A 24,309-nucleotide genomic window follows, 5' to 3' on the forward strand; every position below is an offset into this window, starting at 1 on the left:
GCAGGCTAGGGTGCAATAGTTAATGAGAGGTATGTCTATAAATTTTCCCCTCAATCCTATTGCTCCCCATAAGGTGTACGGATACACTAAGGGCTCTTTCACACAAGCGGATCTCGTGCGGGTAATCCGCTGCGTGAAAGAGAGTAAAGCCCCATTCTGGACAGCAAAGACACGGAGCATTAACATGATTGATAATGCTCTTTGCCTCTCTGTGACCTTTTTGCTACAAAATCAGTGACAACTTTATCTCACTGTGATTTTGTAGAAAAAGATCACAAAGAGGCAAAGAGCATTATCAATCATGTTAATGCTCCGTGTCTCTGCTGTCCGGAACGGGGCTAGGCTCTCTTTTACGCAGCAGATTACCTGCACTGCATCCGCTCGTGTGAAAGAGCCCTAACAGTGTGTCAGCCAGGTAGTTTTCCACACTGGTAAACAACTCAGCTAAGGGTCCATTCACACGTCCGCAATTCTGTTCCGCATTTTGCGGAACGGAATTGCGGACCCATTCATTTCTATGGGGCCACACTATGTGCTGTCCGGATCCGGAAATGCAGATCCGCAATTTCGTTCCCGAAAAAAATAGAACATGTCCTATTCTTGTCTGCAATTGCGGACAGGATTAGGCATTTTCTATTATAGTGCCGGCGATGTGCGGTCCGCAAAATGCGGAACACACATTGCCGGTGTCCGTGTTTTGCGGATCCGCAAAACACATACGGATGTGTGAATAGACCCTAAGTATCAGCTGCTACAAAGAGCAGCAATCACGACCAGCCATGCTAGTAAACAGCCCAGTCTATACCAGTGAGGTTTTAGGTAGTAAGGGTACTTTCACACTTGCGTTGTTTGATTCCGGCAGGCAGTTCAGTTGCCCATTGAAAGGCATTAATCCAGATCCGGCCTTAAGCTAAACGTCGTTTCGGCGCATTACCGGATCCGACGTTTAGCTTTTTCTGAATGGTTACCATTGGAAGCTAGAAAGTAAGGTTGTCTGTTCCAGCGCAGAGAGATAAGTGTGGTTTCTTGTTTGATTGTTTGGTGTCATCTCTCCCATCCAGGTTCTGTGCGAGCAGGCTGCTCCTATTTCCCCTCTTCACCATCTCAGGGAATTTAGGGTGTTTCAGTCCAGGCACGAGGATACATCATACCTACCACAAAGGTCTGCATGTGGGCTGAGCAGTGCAGGGAGAGAGGTCAGGGATAAGTTAGGAGGTGACCCTTCCCCTGCCTCTCGCCTAGAGCCTGGTTGGTGGTTTAACTGTTAGTCTGAGTGCACGTCCGCCGTTACAATAACCCCCGAATTGACCCCTCCAATTCTAAATGACGATGAGACCAACCATTTACAACTGGCATAAATTTCTCCAAGCCTCGATTTATCCTCCTACGAATCCTATCCAAAAATCTTAACTGAGGATTATTCCACAAAAAACGAGGGATAATTTCTGAAAAAATCAACACCACCCCCGGAATGAGCTCGCTAATGTAAACTAAATCTCTTTTCATTTCTGCTAATAAATCTAACGTTTTATTCCTATCTAAATCATTTCCACCTACATGGAAAATAATTACCTGCGGAGGAAGATGGGATTGTAATTCCCCTTTTAAAATGGGAACTACCTGCCTCCATTTCAGCCCTCTAAAACCAAACCAATATAAATAAACAGACGGGATATTAAAAAACACTTGTTGGGAATAATTAGGAACCGAAGATCTCCTTTCAGCCCAGAAAATGAACGAATGTCCCATAATCCAGACTCTAACCTCCTCAGAATCTGAAAAAGAATTATAATCATAACACTAAATTAGGTCTAACATATAATCTATAACAATCCGAATCCCACCTACCAATTCTTTTTATCAGAGCTTTATCCAAACCCATCCGAGAAGCTTCCGTAGCTGCTCCAATACGAAAAGAATGGGATGAATAACGCTCTGAACCTAAACCTAGCAAGCATAAACATTTCTTAAAAACTGCATTAAACTGAAATTTGGATAAAGAAGAACCATCCTCATGAACCAAGAAAGAATTACTGCCCACTGGACGAACCATTAAAAATTCTTTAACCGCCTGGACGGGACAAACTTCCGAATTCCCTAACTTATTCAAAGAAATAACCGAACACCTCCCCAACTGATCTGTTTTTGACTTTAAAACTGAAATTAAAACTGAATCAACACCCAACATAACATCAGACAAACACAACTGAGAAACTGACCGCGTATTTGCTTCTACTAACTCACTCAACCTAAACGCACCAAAGAATGCTAACACAAACGCTAATTTAAACAGCCGAAACTCAAAAACCGAAGACGCTACCTGACTCAACACCGACACCAACCTCCCTAAAAGCTCAAACGTAACAGGCCTGCGCGTATCAGCTACAAACGTATCTTTCCTAACACCCTTCAACAACTGCTTCACTATAAATGAATTATTAATCAGAGCAAGACCTGCCAACTTAAAAAAGAAAGATATACCAGCTAATGTTTTCTGAATAGCAGAATACCCCAATCCCATCCTAACTAAACCACAGCTAAAATCTAACACTGATCCAATATCTCCCTCAAAAACCCCTAAATTCTTATCATTACAAAAAGCCAACCATTTATTCCAAGCTAAATCATACCCACTCCACGTATTAGGTGCCAACGAATTCTGAATGAGTTCACTCATCAATGCCAAATTATTTCTCACAAGTAGGCCGGACAAGGGATGCCTTCCTTCTTCGCGTCTGGAACCAGCACTTGAAACTCCTTCCACTGTGCACGAGAGAGAGAATCAGCTATAATATTTTCTTTACTTGGTATATATTTAGCCTTCAACCAAATATTCCTAGCAAGGCAACATCTAACCAAAACCTGTAATAACTTAACTACTAATTTATTATTAGATGACAAGCAATTTACTGCAAACATCACACCCTTACTATCAGTGTGCAACAAAACCCTCTTGTTAGCCAGCTCGCAACCCCAAATCACCAAAGACACTACTACCGGAAATAATTCCAATAAAACTAAATTCTTTGTAAGCCCCACTGTTCTCCAAGATTCTGGCCAAGGCTCCGCTGACCACTGCCCGTTCAGAAAGGCCCCATATCCCCATGATCCTGACGCGTCCGTAACAAATCTAACGCCGCTGCCACCACAAAATCCCCCTGCCAAATACTAGCTCCATTAAAATTAACCAAAAATTCTTCCCAAACTCTAAGATCATCTTTCAATTCTTTATTCAAACGAACATGTGCTCCCGGAAACTTCAAACCGCTCGTAGCCATATATAACCTCCTAGAAAAAATCCTGCCCACAGGAATTACTCTAGACTCAACATTCTTTTTATTAATGACAGTAACCTAGCAATTTTCTCCCCTGGCAACCTAAACTCCATTTCCACAGTGTCAATGGTTATACCTAAAAACTCTATAGAACAACAGGGTAAAACAGTCTTCTCCTCAGCCAACGGAACGCCGAAACACTTACAAACTTCATAAAAACGACCTAACAAACTAGAACAAACCTCAGAACCTGCTGGACCAATAAACAAAAAATCATCTAAGTAGTGCAACAAACCACCAACCTTAACATCATACTGTACATGCAAACCCAATGAATAAATGAAGAAAATGATTCAAAATAAGAACACCATAACGAGAAACCCATGGGCAAACAAATATCATAATAAAATTTCTCCTCAAACTTAAAACCTAAAGAATTAAAACCCTCAGGGCATACTGGTAATAAGCGAAAAGCATATTTAATATCTGCTTTCGCCACTAAACAATTCTTACCAAACGAATTCAATAACTTTATAGCATCGTCAAATGAACTCTAAGAAACTGAACATAGCTGATCATCAATTTCATCATTCAATGAGAATTTCTCCGGAAAGGATAAATGGTGAATAATCCTAAACTCATTACTAGCTTTCTTAGGCACTAAACCTAGAGGGGAAACACGAAAATCTTCAAAAGGAGGAGAAATAAAGGGGCCTGCCACTCTGCCTGCTAGCACTTCTTTATTAATTTTCTCTCTAACTATTCCCATATTTACTGAAACAGAATTCAAATTCTCACTCATAAGACAACCTGGCCCTTTAAATTTTGGAACGAAAAAACCAACAGAAAAACCCTTAATTAACAGATCGGCTTTCTCCCTGCTTGGGTAAATTTCTAGCCATGGCCGCATGTTTTGCAAGCTCACCGAAGTCCGCGCCTTTTGAATACTCCCGGTTAATGTCAACCTGCTGTGATCCAAAGGGCATTTTAAAACATCTAAACATTGGATGCGGACCCGCACAAACAGAGCATTCATGCCTATACCTGCACGAACTTAACCATTTGCACGCCGACTCGTTAAAAGCAAAACACAAGCCCTTCTTAATTAAATTCTGTGTACCCACAACCTGCTGCCTATCAGCTGCAACCGCCCTTTGAGGTAGCATCAAACTCAACCATAACCCCACATCCTTGTTACCCCATTTCAAACCAGGATGAACCGCTAGCTTTTGCCTAAAAGTTTCATCATAATGAAACCATGAAAGCCCACCAAAATTACGATAGGCTTCCAAAATAATATCAACATGCTGAAACAGACCCACTCCTAGCTGAGGATATTTAGCAACTAAAATAGAAGCATATATGGAAAAAGCCTGTAACCAATTGTTAAAGGATTTAACAATACCTCTTTTCCTTTCTTCATCTGTCTTTTCATCCATCTTTTTATCTACTTTAACCACCTCAGCCCCCAGTGCTTAAACACCCTGAAAGACCAGGCCACTTTTTACACTTCTGACCTACACTACTTTCACCGTTTATTGCTCGGTCATGCAACTTACCACCCAAATGAATTTTACCTCCTTTTCTTCTCACTAATAGAGCTTTCATTTGGTGGTATTTCATTGCTGCTGACATTTTTACTTTTTTTGTTATTAATCGAAATTTAACGATTTTTTTGCAAAAAAATGACATTTTTCACTTTCAGTTGTAAAATTTTGCAAAAAAAACGAGATCCATATAGAAATTTTGCTCTAAATTTATAGTTCTACATGTCTTTGATAAAAAAAAAATGTTTGGGTAAAAAAAAAAATGGTTTGGGTAAAAGTTATAGCGTTTACAAACTATGGTACAAAAATGTGAATTTCCGCTTTTTGAAGCCGCTCTGACTTTCTGAGCACCTGTCATGTTTCCTGAGGTTCTACAATGCCCAGACAGTACAAACACCCCACAAATGACCCCATTTCTGAAAGTACACACCCTAAGGTATTCGCTGATGGGCATAGTGAGTTCATAGAACTTTTTATTTTTTGTCACAAGTTAGCGGAAAATGATGATTTTTTTTTTTTTTTTTTTTTCTTACAAAGTCTCATATTCCACTAACTTGTGACAAAAAATAAAAAGTTCTATGAACTCACTATGCCCATCAGCGAATACCTTGGGGTCTCTTCTTTCCAAAATGGGGTCACTTGTGGGGTAGTTATACTGCCCTGGCATTCTAGGGGCCCAAATGTGTGGTAAGGAGTTTGAAATCAAATTCAGTAAAAAATGACCTGTGAAATCCGAAAGGTGCTCTTTGGAATATGGGCCCCTTTGCCCACCTAGGCTGCAAAAAAGTGTCACACATCTGGTATCTCCGTACTCAGGAGAAGGTGGGGAATGTGTTTTGGGGTGTCATTTTATATATACCCATGCTGGGTGAGAGAAATATCTTGGCAAAAGACAACTTTTCCCATTTTTTTATACAAAGTTGTCATTTGACCAAGATATTTATCTCACCCAGTATGGGTATATGTAAAAAGACACCCCAAAACACATTCCTCAACTTCTCCTGAGTACGGGGATACCAGATGTGTGACGCTTTTTTGCAGCCTAGGTGGGCAAAGGGGCCCATATTCCAAAGAGCACCTTTCGGATTTCACTCCTCATTTTTTCCTGAATTTGATTTCAAACTCCTTACCACACATTTGGGCCCCTAGAATACCAGGGCAGTATAACTACCCCACAAGTGACCCCATTTTGGAAAGAAGACACCCCAAGGTATTCCGTGAGGGGCATGGCGAGTTCCTAGAATTTTTTATTTTTTGTCACAAGTTAGTGGAAAATGATGATTTTTTTTTTTTTTTTTTTTTCATACAAAGTCTCATATTCCACAAACTTGTGACAAAAAATAAAAACTTCCATGAACTCACTATGCCCATCAGCGAATACCTTGGGGTCTCTTCTTTCCAAAATGGGGTCACTTGTGGGGTAGTTATACTGCCCTGGCATTCTAGGGGCCCAAATGTGTGGTAAGTAGGTAAATGACCTGTGAAATCCGAAAGGTGCTCTTTGGAATGTGGGCCCCTTTGCCCCCCTAGGCTGCAAAAAAGTGTCACACATCTGGTATCTCCGTACTCAGGAGAAGTTGAGGAATGTGTTTTGGGGTGTCTTTTTACATATACCCATGCTGGGTGAGATAAATATCTTGGTCAAATGCCAACTTTGTATAAAAAAATGGGAAAAGTTGTCTTTTGCCAAGATATTTCTCTCACCCAGCATGGGTATATGTAAAATGACACCCCAAAACACATTCCCCAACTTCTCCCGATTACGGAGATACCAGATGTGTGACACTTTTTTGCAGCCTAGGTGGGCAAAGGGGCCCATATTCAAAAGAGCACCTTTCGGATTTCAAAGGTCATTTTTTACAGAATTTGATTTCAAACTCCTTACCACACATTTGGGCCCCTAGAATGCCAGGGCAGTATAACTACCCCACAAGTGACCCCATTTTGGAAAGAAGAGACCCCAAGGTATTCGCTGATGGGCATAGTGAGTTCATGGAACTTTTTATTTTTTGTCACAAGTTAGTGGAATATGAGACTTTGTATGAAAAAAAAAAAAAAAAAATAAGCATTTTCCACTAACTTGTGACAAAAAATAAAAAATTCTAGGAACTCGCCATGCCCCTCACGGAATACCTTGGGGTGTCTTCTTTCCAAAATGGGGTCACTTGTGGGGTAGTTATACTGCCCTGGCATTTTCCAGGGGCCCTAATGTGTGGTAAGTAGGTAAATGACCTGTGAAATCCTAAAGGTGCTCTTTGGAATATGGGCCCCTTTGCCCACCTAGGCTGCAAAAAAGTGTCACACATGTGGTATCGCCGTATTCAGGAGAAGTTGGGGAATGTGTTTTGGGGTGTCATTTTACATATACCCATGCTGGGTGAGAGAAATATCTTGGCAAAAGACAACTTTTCCCATTTTTTTATACAAAGTTGGCATTTGACCAAGATATTTCTCTCACCCAGCATGGGTATATGTAAAATGACACCCCAAAACACATTCCCCAACGTCTCCTGAATACGGAGATACCACATGTGTGACACTTTTTTGCAGCCTAGGTGGGCAAAGGTGCCCAAATTCCTTTTAGGAGGGCATTTTTAGACATTTGGATACCAGACTTCTTCTCACGCTTTGGGGCCCCTAGAATGCCAGGGCAGTATAAATACCCCACATGTGACCCCATTTTGGAAAGAAGACACCCCAAGGTATTCAATGAGGGGCATGGCGAGTTCATAGAAATTTTTTTTTTTTGGCACAAGTTAGCGGAAATTGATATTTTTATTTTTTTCTCACAAAGTCTCCCGTTCCGCTAACTTGGGACAAAAATTTCAATCTTTCATGGACTCAATATGCCCCTCACGGAATACCTGGGGGTGTCTTCTTTCCGAAATGGGGTCACATGTGGGGTATTTATACTGCCCTGGCATTCTAGGGGCCCTAAAGCGTGAGAAGAAGTCTGGAATATAAATGTCTAAAAAATTTTACGCATTTGGATTCCGTGAGGGGTATGGTGAGTTCATGTGAGATTTTATTTTTTGACACAAGTTAGTGGAATATGAGACTTTGTAAGAAAAAAAAAAAAAAAATTCCGCTAACTTGGGCCAAAAAAATATCTGAATGGAGCCTTACAGAGGGGTGATCAATGACAGGGGGGTTGATCAATGACAGGGGGGTTGATCAATGACAGGGGGGTGATCAATGACAGGGGGGTGATCAATGACAGGGGGGTGATCAGGGAGTCTATATGGGGTGATAACCACAGTCATTGATCACGCCCGTGTAAGGCTTCATTCAGACGTCCGGATGCGTTTTGCGGATCCGATCCATCTATCAGTGCATCCGTAAAAATCATGCGGACATCTGAATGGAGCTTTACAGGGGGGTAATCAATGACAGGGGGGTAATCAATGACAGGGGGGTGATCAGGGAGTCTATATGGGGTGATCACCACAGTCATTGATCACGCCCCTGTAAGGCTTCATTCAGACGTCCGGATGCGTTTTGCGGATCCGATCCATCTATCAGTGCATCCGTAAAAATCATGCGGACGTCTGAATGGAGCTTTACAGGGGGGTAATCAATGACAGGGGGGTGATCAGGGAGTCTATATGGGGTGATCACCACAGTCATTGATCACGCCCCTGTAAGGCTTCATTCAGACGTCCGGATGCGTTTTGCGGATCCGATCCATCTATCAGTGCATCCGTAAAAATCATGCGGACGTCTGAATGGAGCTTTACAGGGGGGTAATCAATGACAGGGGGGTAATCAATGACAGGGGGGTGATCAGGGAGTCTATATGGGGTGATCACCACAGTCATTGATCATGCCCCTGTAAGGCTTCATTCAGACGTCCGGATGCGTTTTGCGGATCCGATCCATCTATCAGTGCATCCGTAAAAATCATGCGGACATCTGAATGGAGCTTTACAGGGGGGTAATCAATGACAGGGGGGTGATCACCACAGTCATTGATCATGCCCCTGTAAGGCTTCATTCAGACGACCGGATGCGTTTTGCGGATCCGATCCATGTATCAGTGCATCCGTAAAAATCATGCGGACATCTGAATGGAGCTTTACAGGGGGGTGATCAGGGAGTCTATATGGGGTGATCACCACAGTCATTGATCATGCCCCTGTAAGGCTTCATTCAGACGTCCGGATGCGTTTTGCGGATCCGATCCATCTATCAGTGGATCCGTAAAAATCATGCGGACGTCTGAATGGAGCTTTACAGGGGGGTAATCAATGACAGGGGGGTAATCAATGACAGGGGGGTGATCAGGGAGTCTATATGGGGTGATCACCACAGTCATTGATCACGCCCCTGTAAGGCTTCATTCAGACGTCCGGATGCGTTTTGCGGATCCGATCCATCTATCAGTGGATCCGTAAAAATCATGCGGACGTCTGAATGGAGCTTTACAGGGGGTTGATCAATGACAGGGGGGTAATCAATGACAGGGGGGTGATCAGGGAGTCTATATGGGGTGATCAGGGGTGATTAGGGGTGATCAGGGGCTAATAAGGGGTTAATAAGTGACGGGGGGGGGGTGTAGTGTAGTGTAGTGGTGCTTGGTGCTACTTTACTGAGCTACCTGTGTCCTCTGGTGGTCGATCCAAACAAAGGGGACCACCAGAGGACCAGGTAGCAGGTATATTAGACGCTGTTATAAAACAGCGTCTAATATACCTGTTAGGGGTTAAAAAAAACACATCTCCAGCCTGCCAGCGAACGATCGCCGCTGGCAGGCTGGAGATCAACTCTCTTACCTTCCGTTCCTGTGAGCGCGCGCGCCTGTGTGCGCGCGTTCACAGGAAATCTCGCGTCTCGCGAGATGACGCGTATATGCGTGACTGTGCGCAGGGCTGCCACCTCCGGAACGCGATCCTGCGTTAGGCGGTCCGGAGGTGGTTAAAAACTGATCCATTTTGGACCGCTTGTGAGAGCCCTGAACGGATCGCCTAAACGGAAAGCCAAAACGCCAGTGTGAAAGTAGCCTAAGAACAGACTCCGTAAAACTGTGGTGGAAACGTTTTTTTCCCAATTCCACTGTATTTGGAATTTTTTTCCCAGCTTCCCACTATATGTAATGCAGTAGTTAAAGGGGTTCTGTAGCTTTTTATTACTTTCCTTTGGATAGATCATCAGCGGGGGGTCAGACACCCGGGACTCCAGCTGTTTGAGAAGGCAGTGGCACTACGGCCTACTCGTTGTTTCTCACAGGCCAGTGACGTCACGATTACTATCACTGGCCTGGGTATGGCACAACCCCATCCACTTCAATGGTGTGCTCAGGTCAGTGATAGTAGTCATGGGAAACAGCGAGAAGACCTCGGTGCTACTGCCTTCTTAAACAGGTGATCAGTGGGGGTCCCAAGTGTCGGCCCCCAGCTGATCACATGCTGATCTATCCAGAGGATAGGTCATCAGTAATAAAAAGCTGCAGAACCCTTTAAACGATTAATTTAGAAAGTGCAACTTGTCCTGCAAAAAACAAGCCTCAACAGCTATGTGAACGGAAAAATTAAACAGCTTATGGCTTAGAGTAGAAGGGAGTGAAAAATAAAAAAAGCAAAACAGCAATGGTTAAACGCTTTGTCCAAATCTGCACAGTGTGAACTTGGAAAGACAAGATACATATAGCACCCTATTCCCAGCAATTTTGTACTGAATTCCTCCAGGCAAACTGCACTCCCTCTAGTGCAGGGGGCCAGCACCTTCCGAACTCCAGCTGCTGTGAAACTACAACTCCCAGCATGCACACTCACTCAGCTGTTCTTTTTAACTCCTATAAGAGGTGAATGAAGCATTCTGGGAGTTGTAGTTTATGAACAACTGGAGGTTACTGCTGATCCTGTTAAACCCTACACGTACATTCCGCCAGGCCGCCACTGCGCAAAGCCATGTGACTTTAACATATCACGTGACCATGTGACGTCACAAGGCGTTTACGGCGCAGCCATCGCATAATCTTCCTATGCCCCGCCTACCGGTGCTTTCCTGCTCTTCCATTGGCTGCATGGGAGAGCCACTTGTTGAGCGCGCTAGGTGAAAAGACTGTTTTGGCGGTTTGGTCGGGAAGATGGCGCCTCCCTCCCCTCCTGTAGAGAAACGGTTTCGGTGTTTCCTGAATGGAGCGGATGCGGGCGGCGGCCGTAATCTTGGGGCTGGGGAGCAGACGGTGGGGGTGCACGGGGCAGCGGGTTGTAATCATGCAGTGTGCCCCGCGCTCGCAGGCGGCCTGCAGAAGGAATACCTGTGGCTGATGCTGCAGGCTCTGGGGTTTGATGCTGGAGCAGAGGCAGCCACTGCTGGCAAGACGCTTATCCATGTCACCTCTGGAATGTGAGTGCCCCCTCAGTGCTGTGTGGCCCTGCCAGGGCAGCTGTTGTCCTGTTCTCATGCCTTTGTCTCGTCTTCCCAGGAACATGTTTGACAAGCCAATAAGGATGCCTTCTTCGTTGTGTTCCACTTCCTGTTTGCCAAGCTGGACGCCGGGCGCTGTAAGGAAGTGTTCAGGTAAAGTAACGCCATGCGATGGCGACTAACCAATCCGTCTTGTGGCCTCCGTTCAGTCTCATGCCCACGGCAGTGTGGTGCTGCCCAGAGTCCCGTTGGGTTCTGTGTGCTGCAGTATGGTGAAGTAGTGCCCTTCGGGTGGACTGCCTCTGAACTTGGAAACATTATGCCACCCTTTTATTTCCTGCAGGATGTGAGACCTGAGTAAGGGTAGGCCCATTGCATTCTATGGATGCCATTTTTAGAGTTCTGCACTTGTATGTGTCTATCTCCTAAACCCCTTCATGACTGCCGTACGGCTATATACGTGCTATCTGCACCTTCCCTGTGCCGATAGCACGTGGATATATACGTTATGGCACCGGTTTAATCCAAGTGCTACAAAACGCTTGGATTAAGACTTCTGCCACTGTCAGGGACCGTGTACGGTCCAGTAATGCTGGCAAGGACCACTTAGAGTGGTCCCTTGCCGGCGAAGCTCCAATTGGTTAGTCTGCACAGACTAACCAATCGGATATCGGCAGTGTAAAAATGCTGTTTTCAGGATCGGATCTCTGCTCTGCCACTTGCTGCTCCATGCCCTGCTTTGTGCCCCCTGATGTCCGGGTGCTCCATATGTTCTGGCTGTGTTTATTCCCTGGAGCGTCCCCCCTGCTATTTGTGATGGCGGCGGCTCCGTTCCTGCCTCAGTGATGGCTTTCCCTGTATGACTGCGTAGGGATGGCTGCCGGTGACAGTGGGACCATCCACTGCTCAGCTTCTCCTGCTTTATGGGCATTCTTCCTGAAGATTGCTCTGCATTTTCATTGCGACAGGTTCTCTACTAATCGGTAAGTGCCCCTGTGCACTCATTCATTCAGATCCATTGGAAACAAGGTAACTACAAATCTCTACAGCTCCTATGCTTTTACCATGGGTGCAGGTTTTCACAAGCTATATAGAGGCTGTGCCTGACTACTGCAGCTCTGCTCCCTTTCACTTGTGTGGCACTGCAGTAACGAGGCAGTGTACTTCTGGCACCACAGTTGCTGTCGGGAGTCTGAGCTTTTCTAATTAAGGCCTTATTCACGTTCATTGTGCTCTCCAAAGACAGTACATGTACCCATTGACTTGTAATGTTTGTCCATACATCAGTAGTTTTCCACTGAATGAGTCAGTGGAAATAATTAGAATATGCACTATTGTGGTCTGGATCCCGGCACTTCTGCCGCTGCATCTCCTTATCACACAGATCAAAACATCCGGTAAGGAAAAGGGGTTGGTGGTGGAGAGGAGGCTGCTGTTGGCTGTCAGCAACCCCCTAGGAGGGGCCTGGTCCGGGGGTACTATTGGATAACCCCTTTAAAATTGTATTAGGCGCTTCCATATGCGATTATATTATGCTCTGTCTCTATGGCACAGGCTGTGGTTAGGGCAACACTAGTGTGCCTAGCGACATGATGACTTAACGTACACTCCTGTGGTCCTTTCTAGGTCTGCAGAGGGCTTGCCCATTCAGATTGGGTCCTAGTGACCTAATCAGCAGATGAGATGCCCTTTGTTCGTGCTGTGATCAGATGGTGGTAATCAAGGGTTAAGAGTTGAGATTGGAGCTAATGACTGCTCTAAGAACCGGAGCTGTTACAGTTCATTGGTAGAGCAGGATTGCGCACAGAGTAATCTAGCTTCTAAAATAGCAGTGGCTTATCATTCGTCATAGGTATTGCTGGCCTCCGCTAGACAAGAAGAAAGACGCAGAGTTTAGGAAAAGCGTCCTGGTGAATGGCTAAAGAGAATTTCTGTAAGTATCTTATGCAGTCCTGTTCCACACTATTCCACCCATTGTTCTGTAGAAACAATGTTAACTGTGCTTCCTTTCCATAGGAGGATGTGGGTAATGGCTTTCCTCAAGTTGTGGCATCCCTGTTTCTGTCTCCTGGGGGTCCGAAGTTTGTCCAACTCTTGTATCATTTGCAAAATATGTTATGCTTCAGCATATCCGAAGAGATGTCGATGGTGAGTTGTGGTTATCTGCTGCTGACCAGAGCACCTCTGCAGTTGTCTTACTAGCTTTGTATGTGATCTTTAATTTTTTATTTTATTTTTCTCTCTATAGATGAAAACCCTTTATTCCAGCTGCCCTGCAGTGTAGAATTCATGACGCCCAGAAGGCTTTGGCCCGGAATAAAATGGCTCGCAATAAATTCCTTCTAACATTACAAAGGGAGAACTTTTTGATCAAGAGTACAGAAAAAGCACAGTTAGTATTACCACCTTTTTATTTATGCTTCTAGGGTGCAGTGTGTGGGCAGTCTTTGCCAGCAATTCAGGCCAGATAAATGTCTGATTTTCAGCCAACCGTCTAATGCAGGGGTGCACAACCTTTTCTGCTTGGGGGCCACATTGTCAGCCTGAAGGAACCCCAAGGGCTGACAATAAAAATTAAAGGGGTATTACCAACTGAAATACTGTGCTCATGGCGTATTGTACATGCAGTATATACTATAAATGTGTGGTATAAACCTCTGGGATTCCTAACTAATGGGACAAGACATAGACATACATGTCTGTGGAACCAGATGGTTGGGGGCTGCACAGATATCAAGGGCCGCCTGTGGCCCCCGAGCGCAGGTTGTGCACCTCCTAGTGTAATGTGTACGGGCGGGCCTCTCAATGCTGCTGCAGTGGCAGGCATAGGGCTGGTTTCAGATGATGAATAACTGCCTGAAAAGAACGCTAAAATAGATAATTTATTATATGATTAAATATAGTGGCTACCCGCCAACAGAACAAAACAGGCTAGGTGTGCTGAGCTAGTGGACTGTGTATATATAATCAGCCACTATTCCCAATAACACCACTAGGTAAAGTGAACTGTATGTGGTGCTAGGAGATGCGGTTTCCTCCCCAACTGCACCACAATACCTCAGATACACTGTATCAATAGTTTCCAGACAAATGTGAGTTTCAGATCCAGCACATTTGTATGATGCATTGAAAAGACATGAGTATTTCAATCCTCCTCTGTCTAGGCCACAGGTGTAGCTAACTCATGGGGCTCTAGTATTCTGTTCAGTGCAGTGAATCTCCACAATCGCATTGTGATTTGCAACCTTACAGCCAATTGTTGGGTCTCTTATGCTGGTTCTCTACGCTACAACATCGATTGGCTTCATATATGGGCAGCACTGTGGCTCAGTGGTTAGCATTGTGCCTAGCAGCGCTGGGGTCCTAAGGCAAACATCTGCATGGAGTTTTGTATGTTCTCCCCGTGTTTGCTTGGGTTTTCTCCCACACTCCAAAGACATACTGATAGGGACCTTAGATCTGAGGCCCCATGGGGGTCAGTTGGATGCTAATGTCTGTAAAGTGCTGTGGAATATAGTAGTGCTATATAAAATAAATATAAAGGGCCTTTAACACTGCCAATAGAAACTAAGTAGGGGCGGACAAATTATTTAGTGTGGTCATTCAACCTCTGTAGTTTGACTATATGGTGAATGTTTGTGCTGCTATAGAAATGGATGTATATGCAAACTCATTTTATTTTCCACTCCAAGGTTGCTTGTAAAAGAGATAAGGGATCTTGGCGCTCTGAATATGCATCATTGCAGACCCAGTTCAGGTATGCTGACTTGTTTAAAACAGGCTTTTATACACAACCTCAAGTGTTTAAATTAATGTGTTAATTTCTATACTGTTGAAACCTGGGCCATTTAGAAGGCCTGCTAGGCTGTCTACAGGTAGGGACTGAAGGGGCTCTCTTGCAGTTTTTCAACTGACCTATATAATATATTGCAATACAAAAGTATTGCGGTATATTATGTAACTAAACGATGGTTATAAATACTTCTGGATCTCCGATGCGTTGCCACAAAAGACAATATGCGTTTTACAATTATTTCCATTACTACATTTTGCACAATAAGATTACATGAATTTAGTATCGCTGTAATCTTAACAAGCACAAAGTAAAATGAACCCTCTGTGGATCTCCAGTGTACATGTTTGGCGTATTCCAGTCCTTAAAGAGGACCTTTCACCAGAATAAAACATCTAAACTAACTATACAGCCATGTAGAGCGGCACCCAGGGATCCCCCTGCACTTACTGTTATACCTGGGCGCTGCTCCGTTCGCCCGGTATAGCCTCCGGTATCTTCATAGTTAGGCTCCACCCAGGGGAACCTGATGGCGTCTTTCTCCTATGCTGTAGCGCTGGCCAATCGCAGCGCTCAGCTCATAGCCTGAGGTTTTTTTTGTTTGTTTTTTCTGTCTATGAGCTGAGCGCTGCGATTGGCCAGCGCTACAGCATAGGAGAAAGAGACGCCGTCAGGTTCCCCTGGGTGGAGCCTAACTATGAAGATACTGGGCGAACGGAGCGGCGCCCAGGTATAACAGTAAGTGCAGGGGGATCCCTGGGCGCCGTTCTACATGTCTGTATAGTTAGTTTAGATGTTTTATTCTGGTGAAAGGTCCTCTTTAAACATGGCGCAGGGGTAATGTCTGCAATCGGAGGTAATGCTGACTGTTGGCATTTAACTCCTCAGGTGCTGTGTTCAAATGTGATCACAGCATCTGGGAGCTGCACACTGCCTGGGCCGACTTACCCTGGCTGAGATCAGGAAAGGTGGCCTGTACTAGTAATGGGGCTAAGCCTGCGCAAGGTTTACAGGTCAATTACTAGTATATTCCATTGCAGGCCAGTAGGTGATGGCAGCATTGTAGTGGAATACACTGAATTCAGTATTCTATAATGCATACATATGCATTTACTGAACACATGATTCAATCCAATGATTGCATGTTTGTCATCTTGGGTGACTTAAAGTGGGGGGGGGGGGAAGCAAAAGTTTTAAAATATCTAAGAATTCAAATCCTATCTAATTTCCATAGAATGAAAAAAATAAAGCACCATTGGCATAGCTGTGTCAGAAAATGCCCATACTATTAAAATAAAAAAAATCCCATGTGGCGTTACAAAGGAAAACGAAATGGCTGATTTGGCTTCTTATTTTATGGCAGAATACAACTCATCTGCAAAAAAAAAGCAGTGACAGTTACTTGGTGGGAGAGGAGCTAGGAACAAACTAATGGGAACAAAATACTGTCTTGTTATCAAGGCCTGAAATAGCGGTGTTCCTAAAGGGGTTGCTTGCAAACAATATTTATTACCTAGCCACTGGAGTGGACTGAATAGGCGTTGAACGGAGCAGTAATGTGCAATGCGTGACCACCACATCAGTCATCCAATTCTCTTGATTTGGGTGTCCCAGCTAGGGTTGTTTTGGGTATCGAAACTTAGATACCCATCGATACTTTTTCTACCGGTTTTCATAAGATACCAGGATTTCCAATTATTTTTCAATACTGGGCTGCGCAGTCTAGTATCACCGAACTTGGGAGCGTGCTACTGTCAGTGCGCTCCAAGTTCCTTCAGCAGCACAGGGGAGAAGGGAGCTGCCAATGAGGAGGAGCCGGAGGGGCACTGCGCCACCAATGAAAGTTAACTTCTAATACAAATACAGGAGACGGCAGAATCGCATAGCTGGGCACCCTGCCTCTGACGGGGCGCTGCGATCAGCCACAGTTAACCCTTCAGGTGCTGCACCTGAGGGGTTAACTGCCACTGATCCCAGCGCCCTGTAAGAGGCAGGTTGTTGCTATGTGATTCTGCCGTCACCGCCTCTGTTTTAGAGGTTAACTATCATTGGTGGTGCCCATTTGTATCGCCTGCCCCTCCCCAGTATTAAAACACTGGAGGTGTACTGTGCCCCCCTGCACCTATCAATATGCCACCAATATATAAGATGAGACAATTCCTTTAACTGGCTATTTTTTTCATTATAAGTAGGAATACTTTTCTATTTCAGTGCAATACAGAGTGTTCAGTCTGATAAGTCCAAGAGAGATGTCAAGATAGAAGAGGTAAGTAGTTTGTTTTCTTCCAAATGTTAAATACTTTCTCCTGTACGAGGAGTTTAAATGGGGCACATTTATTAAGGGGTGGCGTTTTAGACAACGGTCTTATGCCCTATACCTGGCGGGTGGATCCTCTAGCGCAGCATGCTCAACCTGCGGCCCTCCAGCTGTTGCAAAACTACAACTCCCAGCATGCCCGAACAGCCTACAGCAGGGCATTGTGGGAGTTGTAGTTTTACAACAGCTGGAGGGCCTCAGGTTGAGCATGCCTGCTCTAGAGTTATGAAGAGGCACAGATCCACTGCCCTCTTCTAAATGTAAGACTGCTTCCCAGCTGTCTTACTTTAGACCATTTTCTACACCTAAAAACAGGAGTAGAAAATGGTAAATGAGACGGGCCTACCTGCCAGCCCCCTTTCCACCCATGCCCACTCTTAGACCTCGCGTGATCAGGGGCAATGTCGCAGATTGCGGCGTAAAAGACCTTTTGTTTCACAATCTGTGCCAAAAAATACATTTAAAGGGAACCTGTCCATCAACTTTATGCTGTCCATACTAACAGCAGCATAAAGCAGAGACAGGTGAGTTGATTTCAGCGGTCTGTCATTTATAAGGTAAAAGTAAGTGGTTGCCGAGAACCAACATCACAATCATTGCAGACTGGGTCTGGAAAAGAGTCACGGCCACCTGAGAAGAGTCCTGGTTATTTATGAATTCCTGCTCTCCTGCCCACCTGCTGATGATTGACAGGCTTCTACCTAGTTTTCTCCCTATCTCTCTAGGAGAGAACTGCCAATCATCAGCAGGTGGGAGTGAGAGCAGGAGATTAGGAATAACCAGGACTCTTCTCAGGTAGATTTGACTCTTCAAGACCTTTGCTGCAATGATGATGCTGGTTCTCAGCAACCACTTACTTTTAGCTGATGTGTGACAGTCTGCTGACATCAGCATTTCTGTCAGTATTTTATGCTGCCCTCAGTGAGGTCAGCTTAAAGCTGATGACAGGTTCCATCTAATTTAGGCATATTTCTGTTTACAAAATTACCCCCTTTGAACATGTGCAATTTTATTTTAAGGTCCGGTCTATGTGGAACACTATTATGCACACATTGAAGGCTATGGATGATGAAATGGAGGTTGTCGATTCTGTTGTTGGGGGGAGATGTAGATCAGTTCTCTCTGGATGGATCTAATATTACTTTAAACATTCCCAACGTACTGGTGACTAGAATTGAGAGGGAAATGAACATGGTATGTGTTTTATTTATTTTTACCGATGGCAGAAAAATTCGTTTTTCTTTGATTCCTAGGGACTTGAGACATTACCTCCTTCTCACTTTCTGGTGTTCAGTGGACCATCATACTACTTGGAGCTAGGGAGCCCCACCCATAAGGATGTTTATGGCATATTCTGTGAATATGCAATAGATATATTTAATGGACAAAACCCCTTTATGTCTGTCATACAGGATCAAGCAAAAAAAAAAAATTATATATATATAGGAGTCTGTCACCCACTATATGACCATATACATAGCTTACATGGCACTGTAGCACACCTATAAATGAATGTAATGGTACCTTTTTGTTTTCTTTAGACATCCAGAAGCGGGAAAAACAATCTTTATTTCATATGCAAATGAGCACTCGCAAGTGCCATGGGGCGCTGTTCAGTGTGTAGGTGCCCAGGCTGCTCTGGCTTCTTTCAGCGTTACTCCTCCCTACCCTCTTCCTTTTGCCCTCCCTCTGAATCCCTTGTATCATCCCTAGGTCTGACCGAGATCCTGCACACTGCAATGTCCATTTTGGGTACGGCATCAATTCAACCAGTGCGCAGGCACAGGATCTTGGCCGGACCTAGGGATGATACAAGGGAATAGGAGGGCGGGCAAAGAAAGAGGCTGGGGAGGAGTAACGCTGAAAGAAGGCAGAGCAGCCTGGGCTCCTACACACTGAACGCTGCCCCAGGGCACTTTTGAGTGCTCATTTGCATATGAAATGTTGTTTTTCCTGCTTCTGGATGCCTAAAGAAAATAAGGGTACCATGACATTCATGTATAGGTGTGCTACAATGCCATGTAAGCCCTGTATATGGCCATATAGTGGTGACAGACTCCCTTTTAACCATTTTCAGTTTTACCTGATAACTCCCACAAATGCATGCTACTTTCCTATTCTGCAGCCTCTTCTCGCAGCATTGTCATGTGCAGGCCGTCTCCCCTGTATTATAAACAAGAGCACCTGGGAGGAGCACAGCCCTGAGTGCTTCGGCACGGGCAGAAAAGTGGAGGTCTGCTTCAGATGGTGATATCTCCTGAATGTAGCAGCTAGAAACATGTAACTGGTCTTGTTTAAAGAGCTGAAGTCCAAGCACCAGAGGAGAAATCACTGTTAGAAATGGAGTCGGGAATAATCGTGGGTAAAATCTGGTTTTATTTTCACTGCATCCCGATTTTTCTATCATTGATATCTCCCCCTGTACTGAATAGATTGCTGTCATTCTGGTATTGTCTGAAAGCTTGGAATGTCCGCTTTCAAACAATACAAAGCCCATCTCTACCAAACCTGAGATATGAGCAGTTAAAGCAGTCTCCTCCCCTGTCAGTGTGGAGGAGATTAAGGGAGCAGCTGCAGAGCAGACAGGTGACATTAAGAGGCTAAAACAAATGCTGTGGGGGAGGTATCTGCATTCTGATTGGCCCCCGTTAGTTCATGTAAGGGTACTTTCACACTGGCGTTATTCCTTTCCGGCATGGAGTTCTGTCCTAGGGGCTCAATACCGGAAAATAACTAATTAGTTTAATTCTAATGCATTCTGAATGGAGAGCAATCCGTTCAGGATGTCTTCAGTTCAGTCTTTTTGCCTCTTCAGAACTGAGATAATACCGCAGCATGCTGCGGTTTTTTCTCTGTCCAAAATTCCGGAACACATGCCGGATCCGGCATTCTTTTCTCATTGACATGCATTAACACCAGATCCAGCTCCAAATGTTCAGACCGCAAAAATGTGGAAAACAATAAATGCCGGATCCGTTTTTCCAGATGACACCGGAGACACGGATCCGGCATTTCAATGCATTTGTCATACGGATCCGTCTGACAAATGCCATCAGTTTGCATATGTTTTGACGGATCCGGCAGGCAGTTCTCGCGAGTGTGAAAGTACCCCAAGGAGAGCAGGGGGTTATGGGAAGTGAGGGAAATACAGGATGGCTTCAAGGACATGGCAAAGATCACCACAGGAAATGCAGCGGAGGCCAACTTAGGAAGACTGAAATAGAGGCACAGAGAAATAGGGTTGCTAAGGGCTGAATACAGACATCAGTAAAATTAACTGAAAAATAAAGATTTCTGATGTATTGTGCACTAGTTTTTTGATGCACATGTTAAATGAGTTGAGCCATGGAGGTCCTGCCTGTGGCCTGCATTTTCTTGCCCACTTTTTGAAAAAGTTTCAAGGGTGCTGGAGAAAGCTAATATGTTGCAAACAACCTGCCCTTAGTACCAGACTTTGCTCACGTGGATGTGTACTTCCCAATAATACAGTACATGGTGGATGTGATGTCTGTGTAAGGGCTCATGCACATGACCGTATGTATTTTGTGGTACGCAAAAAAATGACATACTAATGACATCCGTGTGCATTCCGTATTTTGCGCAACGGAACAGCTGGCCCCTAATAGAACGGTACTATGCTTGTCCGTAATGCGAACAATGATAGGATTTTTTATTTATTTTGGAACGGAAATATGGACATACGGAAATGGAATGCACATGGCGTAGCTGCTTTTTTATTTTCTTTTGTTAACCCATTGAAGTGAATCGGTCTGCAAAAAAAAAAAGGAACGGACACTGAAAGAAAATACGTTCATGTGCATGAGCCCTTAACATGATGCTACTACACTGACTAGATCTTGTGTCGGCACAGCTTCATTGCTGGACTTGTTCCCCCTATGCACATGCTGATGCTACTAGCTTATTTAGATTTTATGGTATAAAATACCGTTATACAGTTGGCTCAATTTCTCTTAAATGCAGTTGCAGTTGGAAAATGTTTACGAAGCTGGGAAAGTGAATCTTGTAACCATTATACGGCTACTTAATGAAGCCTTAAAAATAGTTAAACAGGAAAATTCCTACAAAGGTGGCAGAGAACTCCAAGTAGATCTCCAGTATCTGTCGGCAAAATTGAAGTTTGAAACTGAAATTCTTCAAAGGCTAAAGCACATGAGGTGAGTTTGTTTGGTAAGTCTTTTGAAGTGTTTTTTTTTTTTTTTTGCCCGTGTATGGGAGATTGATACACAAGCCAGACTGAAACTTGCTTGGTTTGTCACAAAATCTCCCTAAAGTAAAATAGCTTTTTGATGACCGGGACGAAATGAGAGAAATCGTAACGGACAGATACGGAGCAGACACGCCTGTGTTTAGTTACTTGTAAGACTGTATGTTGTATAACCTTACTTGATTACTCTCAAATATTGCAGGCATAAAATAAAAAGGGAGGATGTTGTTTCTGTTAACAAATCAATTGCCGATAAAGAGCGAGACTGGGAGAAGAAATGGAAGAGGATTTTAGGAAAGTGTCCCTTCAGCCTTTTTAAAGGATTGAATCCAGTAAGTATATATTTTATTTTTTTTTTTTACGGAACGTAAACGGGGAAAAAAATAAAACGTTCGTGTGCAAGAGTCCTTGGGCCTCTTTCACACGAGTGTGACAGATTGGCTCAGAATACGTTCAGTGAAATTTTGCAAGTTCAGTCAGTTTTGTCTGCAATTGCGTTCAGTTTTTTCCCCCGCGTGGGTGCAATGCGTGTGATAAAAAAAAAAAAAAAAAGGTTAACAACACAATTTAGCAACCATCAGTGGAAAACTCATTGCTTGCAGATGCGATGCGCTTTTTCACTGAAGCCCCATTTATTTCTGTGGGGCCAGGGCTGCGTGAAAACCGCAGAATATAGAACATGCTGCATTTTTCACGCAATACAGAACTGATGTGTGAAAAAACCGCTCATGTCCACAGACACATTGAAATGAATGGGTCAGGATTCAGTGCAGGTGCTATTAGTTCACATCACGCATTGCACCCGAGCGGAAAACTCACTCAAGTGAAAGGGGCCTTATTCACACAGTCGGTGATTTCCATCAGTGATTAGGAGCCAAAATCAGGTGTGGGTCTAAACACAGACCAGGTGCAGATCTTTCCCTTATTCCTTTATGGCCCCTTTCAGACGAGCGAGTTCCACTGATTGGACTTGGAGCAGCTCCCATCCTGACTTACCAGTGCTGACGGGGTTGTGTAGCATTATATTAATTAATGATGCTATGTAACCCTTACGGCTGTCTCTCACGAGCGGATGCCGTGCGTGACATCCGCTCCGTGAATGACGGCCAAGACCCCCTGCAGAAGCACGGAGCATTAACATGACTGAATGCTCAGTGCCTCTCTGTGACCCCTTTACTACGAAATCAGTGAGATAAAGTTGTCACTGTGATTTCGTAGTAAAGAGATCACAGAGAGGCACGGAGCATTATCAGTCATGTTAATGCTCCGTGCTTCTGCAGTCTGCATCGGGTCTTGGCTGTCATTCATGGAGCGGATGTCACGCATGGCATCCGCTCATGTGAAACAGCCCTTAGAGGTCTGGAATATATTGGATAAGGCCTCATGCACCGGCCGTGTGTTCCAACCCACCCCCCCCCCCCCCCCATCACGGATGCGGACTCATTCACTTAAATGGGTCTGCAATCCAGAGCTGCGTTTCGGAACGGAGGCATGGAAGCACTAGAGTCCTATGTTCTAGTATCTGTCGGAAAAATTGAAACTGAAATTCTTTAAAGGCTAAGGCCTCATGCACCTGACCGTTGTGTTCCGTTCCGCAAAATGGGGTTCCGTGATCCATTTCCTTGTGTCTGCCTTTATTTTTGGAGGACCACCAGACATAAAGAAATGTAAAAAAAAAAAAAAATCTGACAGGTTTGCCATGCAAATGATAGGGAAAAAAAAAACGGTGACTTGAATGGGTCCGCGAACCGTTTTACGTGGAAATAATAGGACAGGTTATATTTTTTTGATGGACTGGAATCACGGACGCGGATGGCAAACGGTGCATTAGCCGGGTTTTCAACGGACCCTATGAAAATCAATGGGTCCGCAGAAAATCACAAACTGCACAACGGACATGGAATAAAACAACGGTCGTGTGCATGAGGCCTAAAGCACATGAGGTGAGTTTGTTTGGTAAGTCTTTTGAAATGTTTATTTTTGCCTGTGTATGGGAGATTGATACACAAGCCAGACTGAAACTTGCTTGGTTTGTCACAAAATCTCCCTAAAGTAAAATAGCTTTTTGATGACCGGGACGAAATGAGAGAAATCGTAACGGACAGATACGGAGCAGACACCTCTGTTCAGTTACTTATAAGACTGTTGTATAATCTTACTTGATTACTTAAAATATTGCAGGGACCTTTCTGAGCAGATCTCGGTGTGGAGAAACTTTAAACATAGTGATTTTATCTGTAGATGCTCTGCTGTCAATGAGAGGGGGAGGGGTGTGCAGAGCAGTGCTCAGAATATTCAGCAACCAATAAACCTTTTCCCTTCTATGTATATATCACCCAATATCAAAACAATTGGAACTAATAATAGAGCATATATGGATCAAAGTTTAAACAAACGAAATATCAGGATCAATATTGCTGTTACTAATGTTATGCAATTGTTATGCAAAAAAACCATGCTATACCATATAAAGTTAGCATAATGCAGTGCATACTGACCCAAATGTAAACCAGACCGTGCCCCAGAATATTCAGCCCCGCCTCCTGATGCTCGAAGTGCTCATTTGCATATGAAAAAAAGCTGATATCTCTGTAGCTGTTTACCATACAGACAAATGAAAGGTATAGTTTAATCAGCATGATGAGCCCTACCAGGCGGTATGTCTGGTTTAATGGGGTTGATCCTGGTGACAGAGCTGCTTTAAAACCACTCTATTTATCCTGTGTATCATGTGATAGTAGCTGCTCCTAGTCTGTGCCCTGAAATGCTGTCCTCCACACAAG

General features: G+C 44.2%; 1 protein-coding gene and 2 non-coding genes across 3 annotated transcripts in view; all 3 read left to right on the forward strand.

Moving 5' to 3' along the window:
• Positions 1-10,840: 10,840 nt before the first annotated feature.
• The window catches only part of HAUS6 (HAUS augmin like complex subunit 6), a 34,399-nt gene continuing 20,930 nt past the window's right edge, over positions 10,841-24,309 (forward strand). Inside the window, 15 exon segments of the mRNA XM_040419779.1 lie at positions 10,841-11,170; positions 11,250-11,266; positions 11,269-11,344; positions 13,044-13,101; positions 13,104-13,124; positions 13,208-13,292; positions 13,295-13,339; positions 13,440-13,471; positions 13,548-13,583; positions 14,884-14,948; positions 17,196-17,250; positions 18,321-18,398; positions 18,400-18,495; positions 21,283-21,476; positions 21,729-21,858. Coding sequence (XP_040275713.1) covers positions 10,908-11,170; positions 11,250-11,266; positions 11,269-11,344; positions 13,044-13,101; positions 13,104-13,124; positions 13,208-13,292; positions 13,295-13,339; positions 13,440-13,471; positions 13,548-13,583; positions 14,884-14,948; positions 17,196-17,250; positions 18,321-18,398; positions 18,400-18,495; positions 21,283-21,476; positions 21,729-21,858 — 1,251 coding nt within the window. The 5' untranslated portion in view covers positions 10,841-10,907.
• On the forward strand, positions 21,532-21,662 carry LOC120992645. Its single transcript, XR_005777043.1, has one exon.
• LOC120992644 lies at positions 23,518-23,648 on the forward strand. Its single transcript, XR_005777042.1, has one exon.

Source organism: Bufo bufo, chromosome 2, assembly GCF_905171765.1.
Source record: "Bufo bufo chromosome 2, aBufBuf1.1, whole genome shotgun sequence".
Taxonomy (NCBI): Eukaryota; Metazoa; Chordata; class Amphibia; order Anura; family Bufonidae; genus Bufo; species Bufo bufo.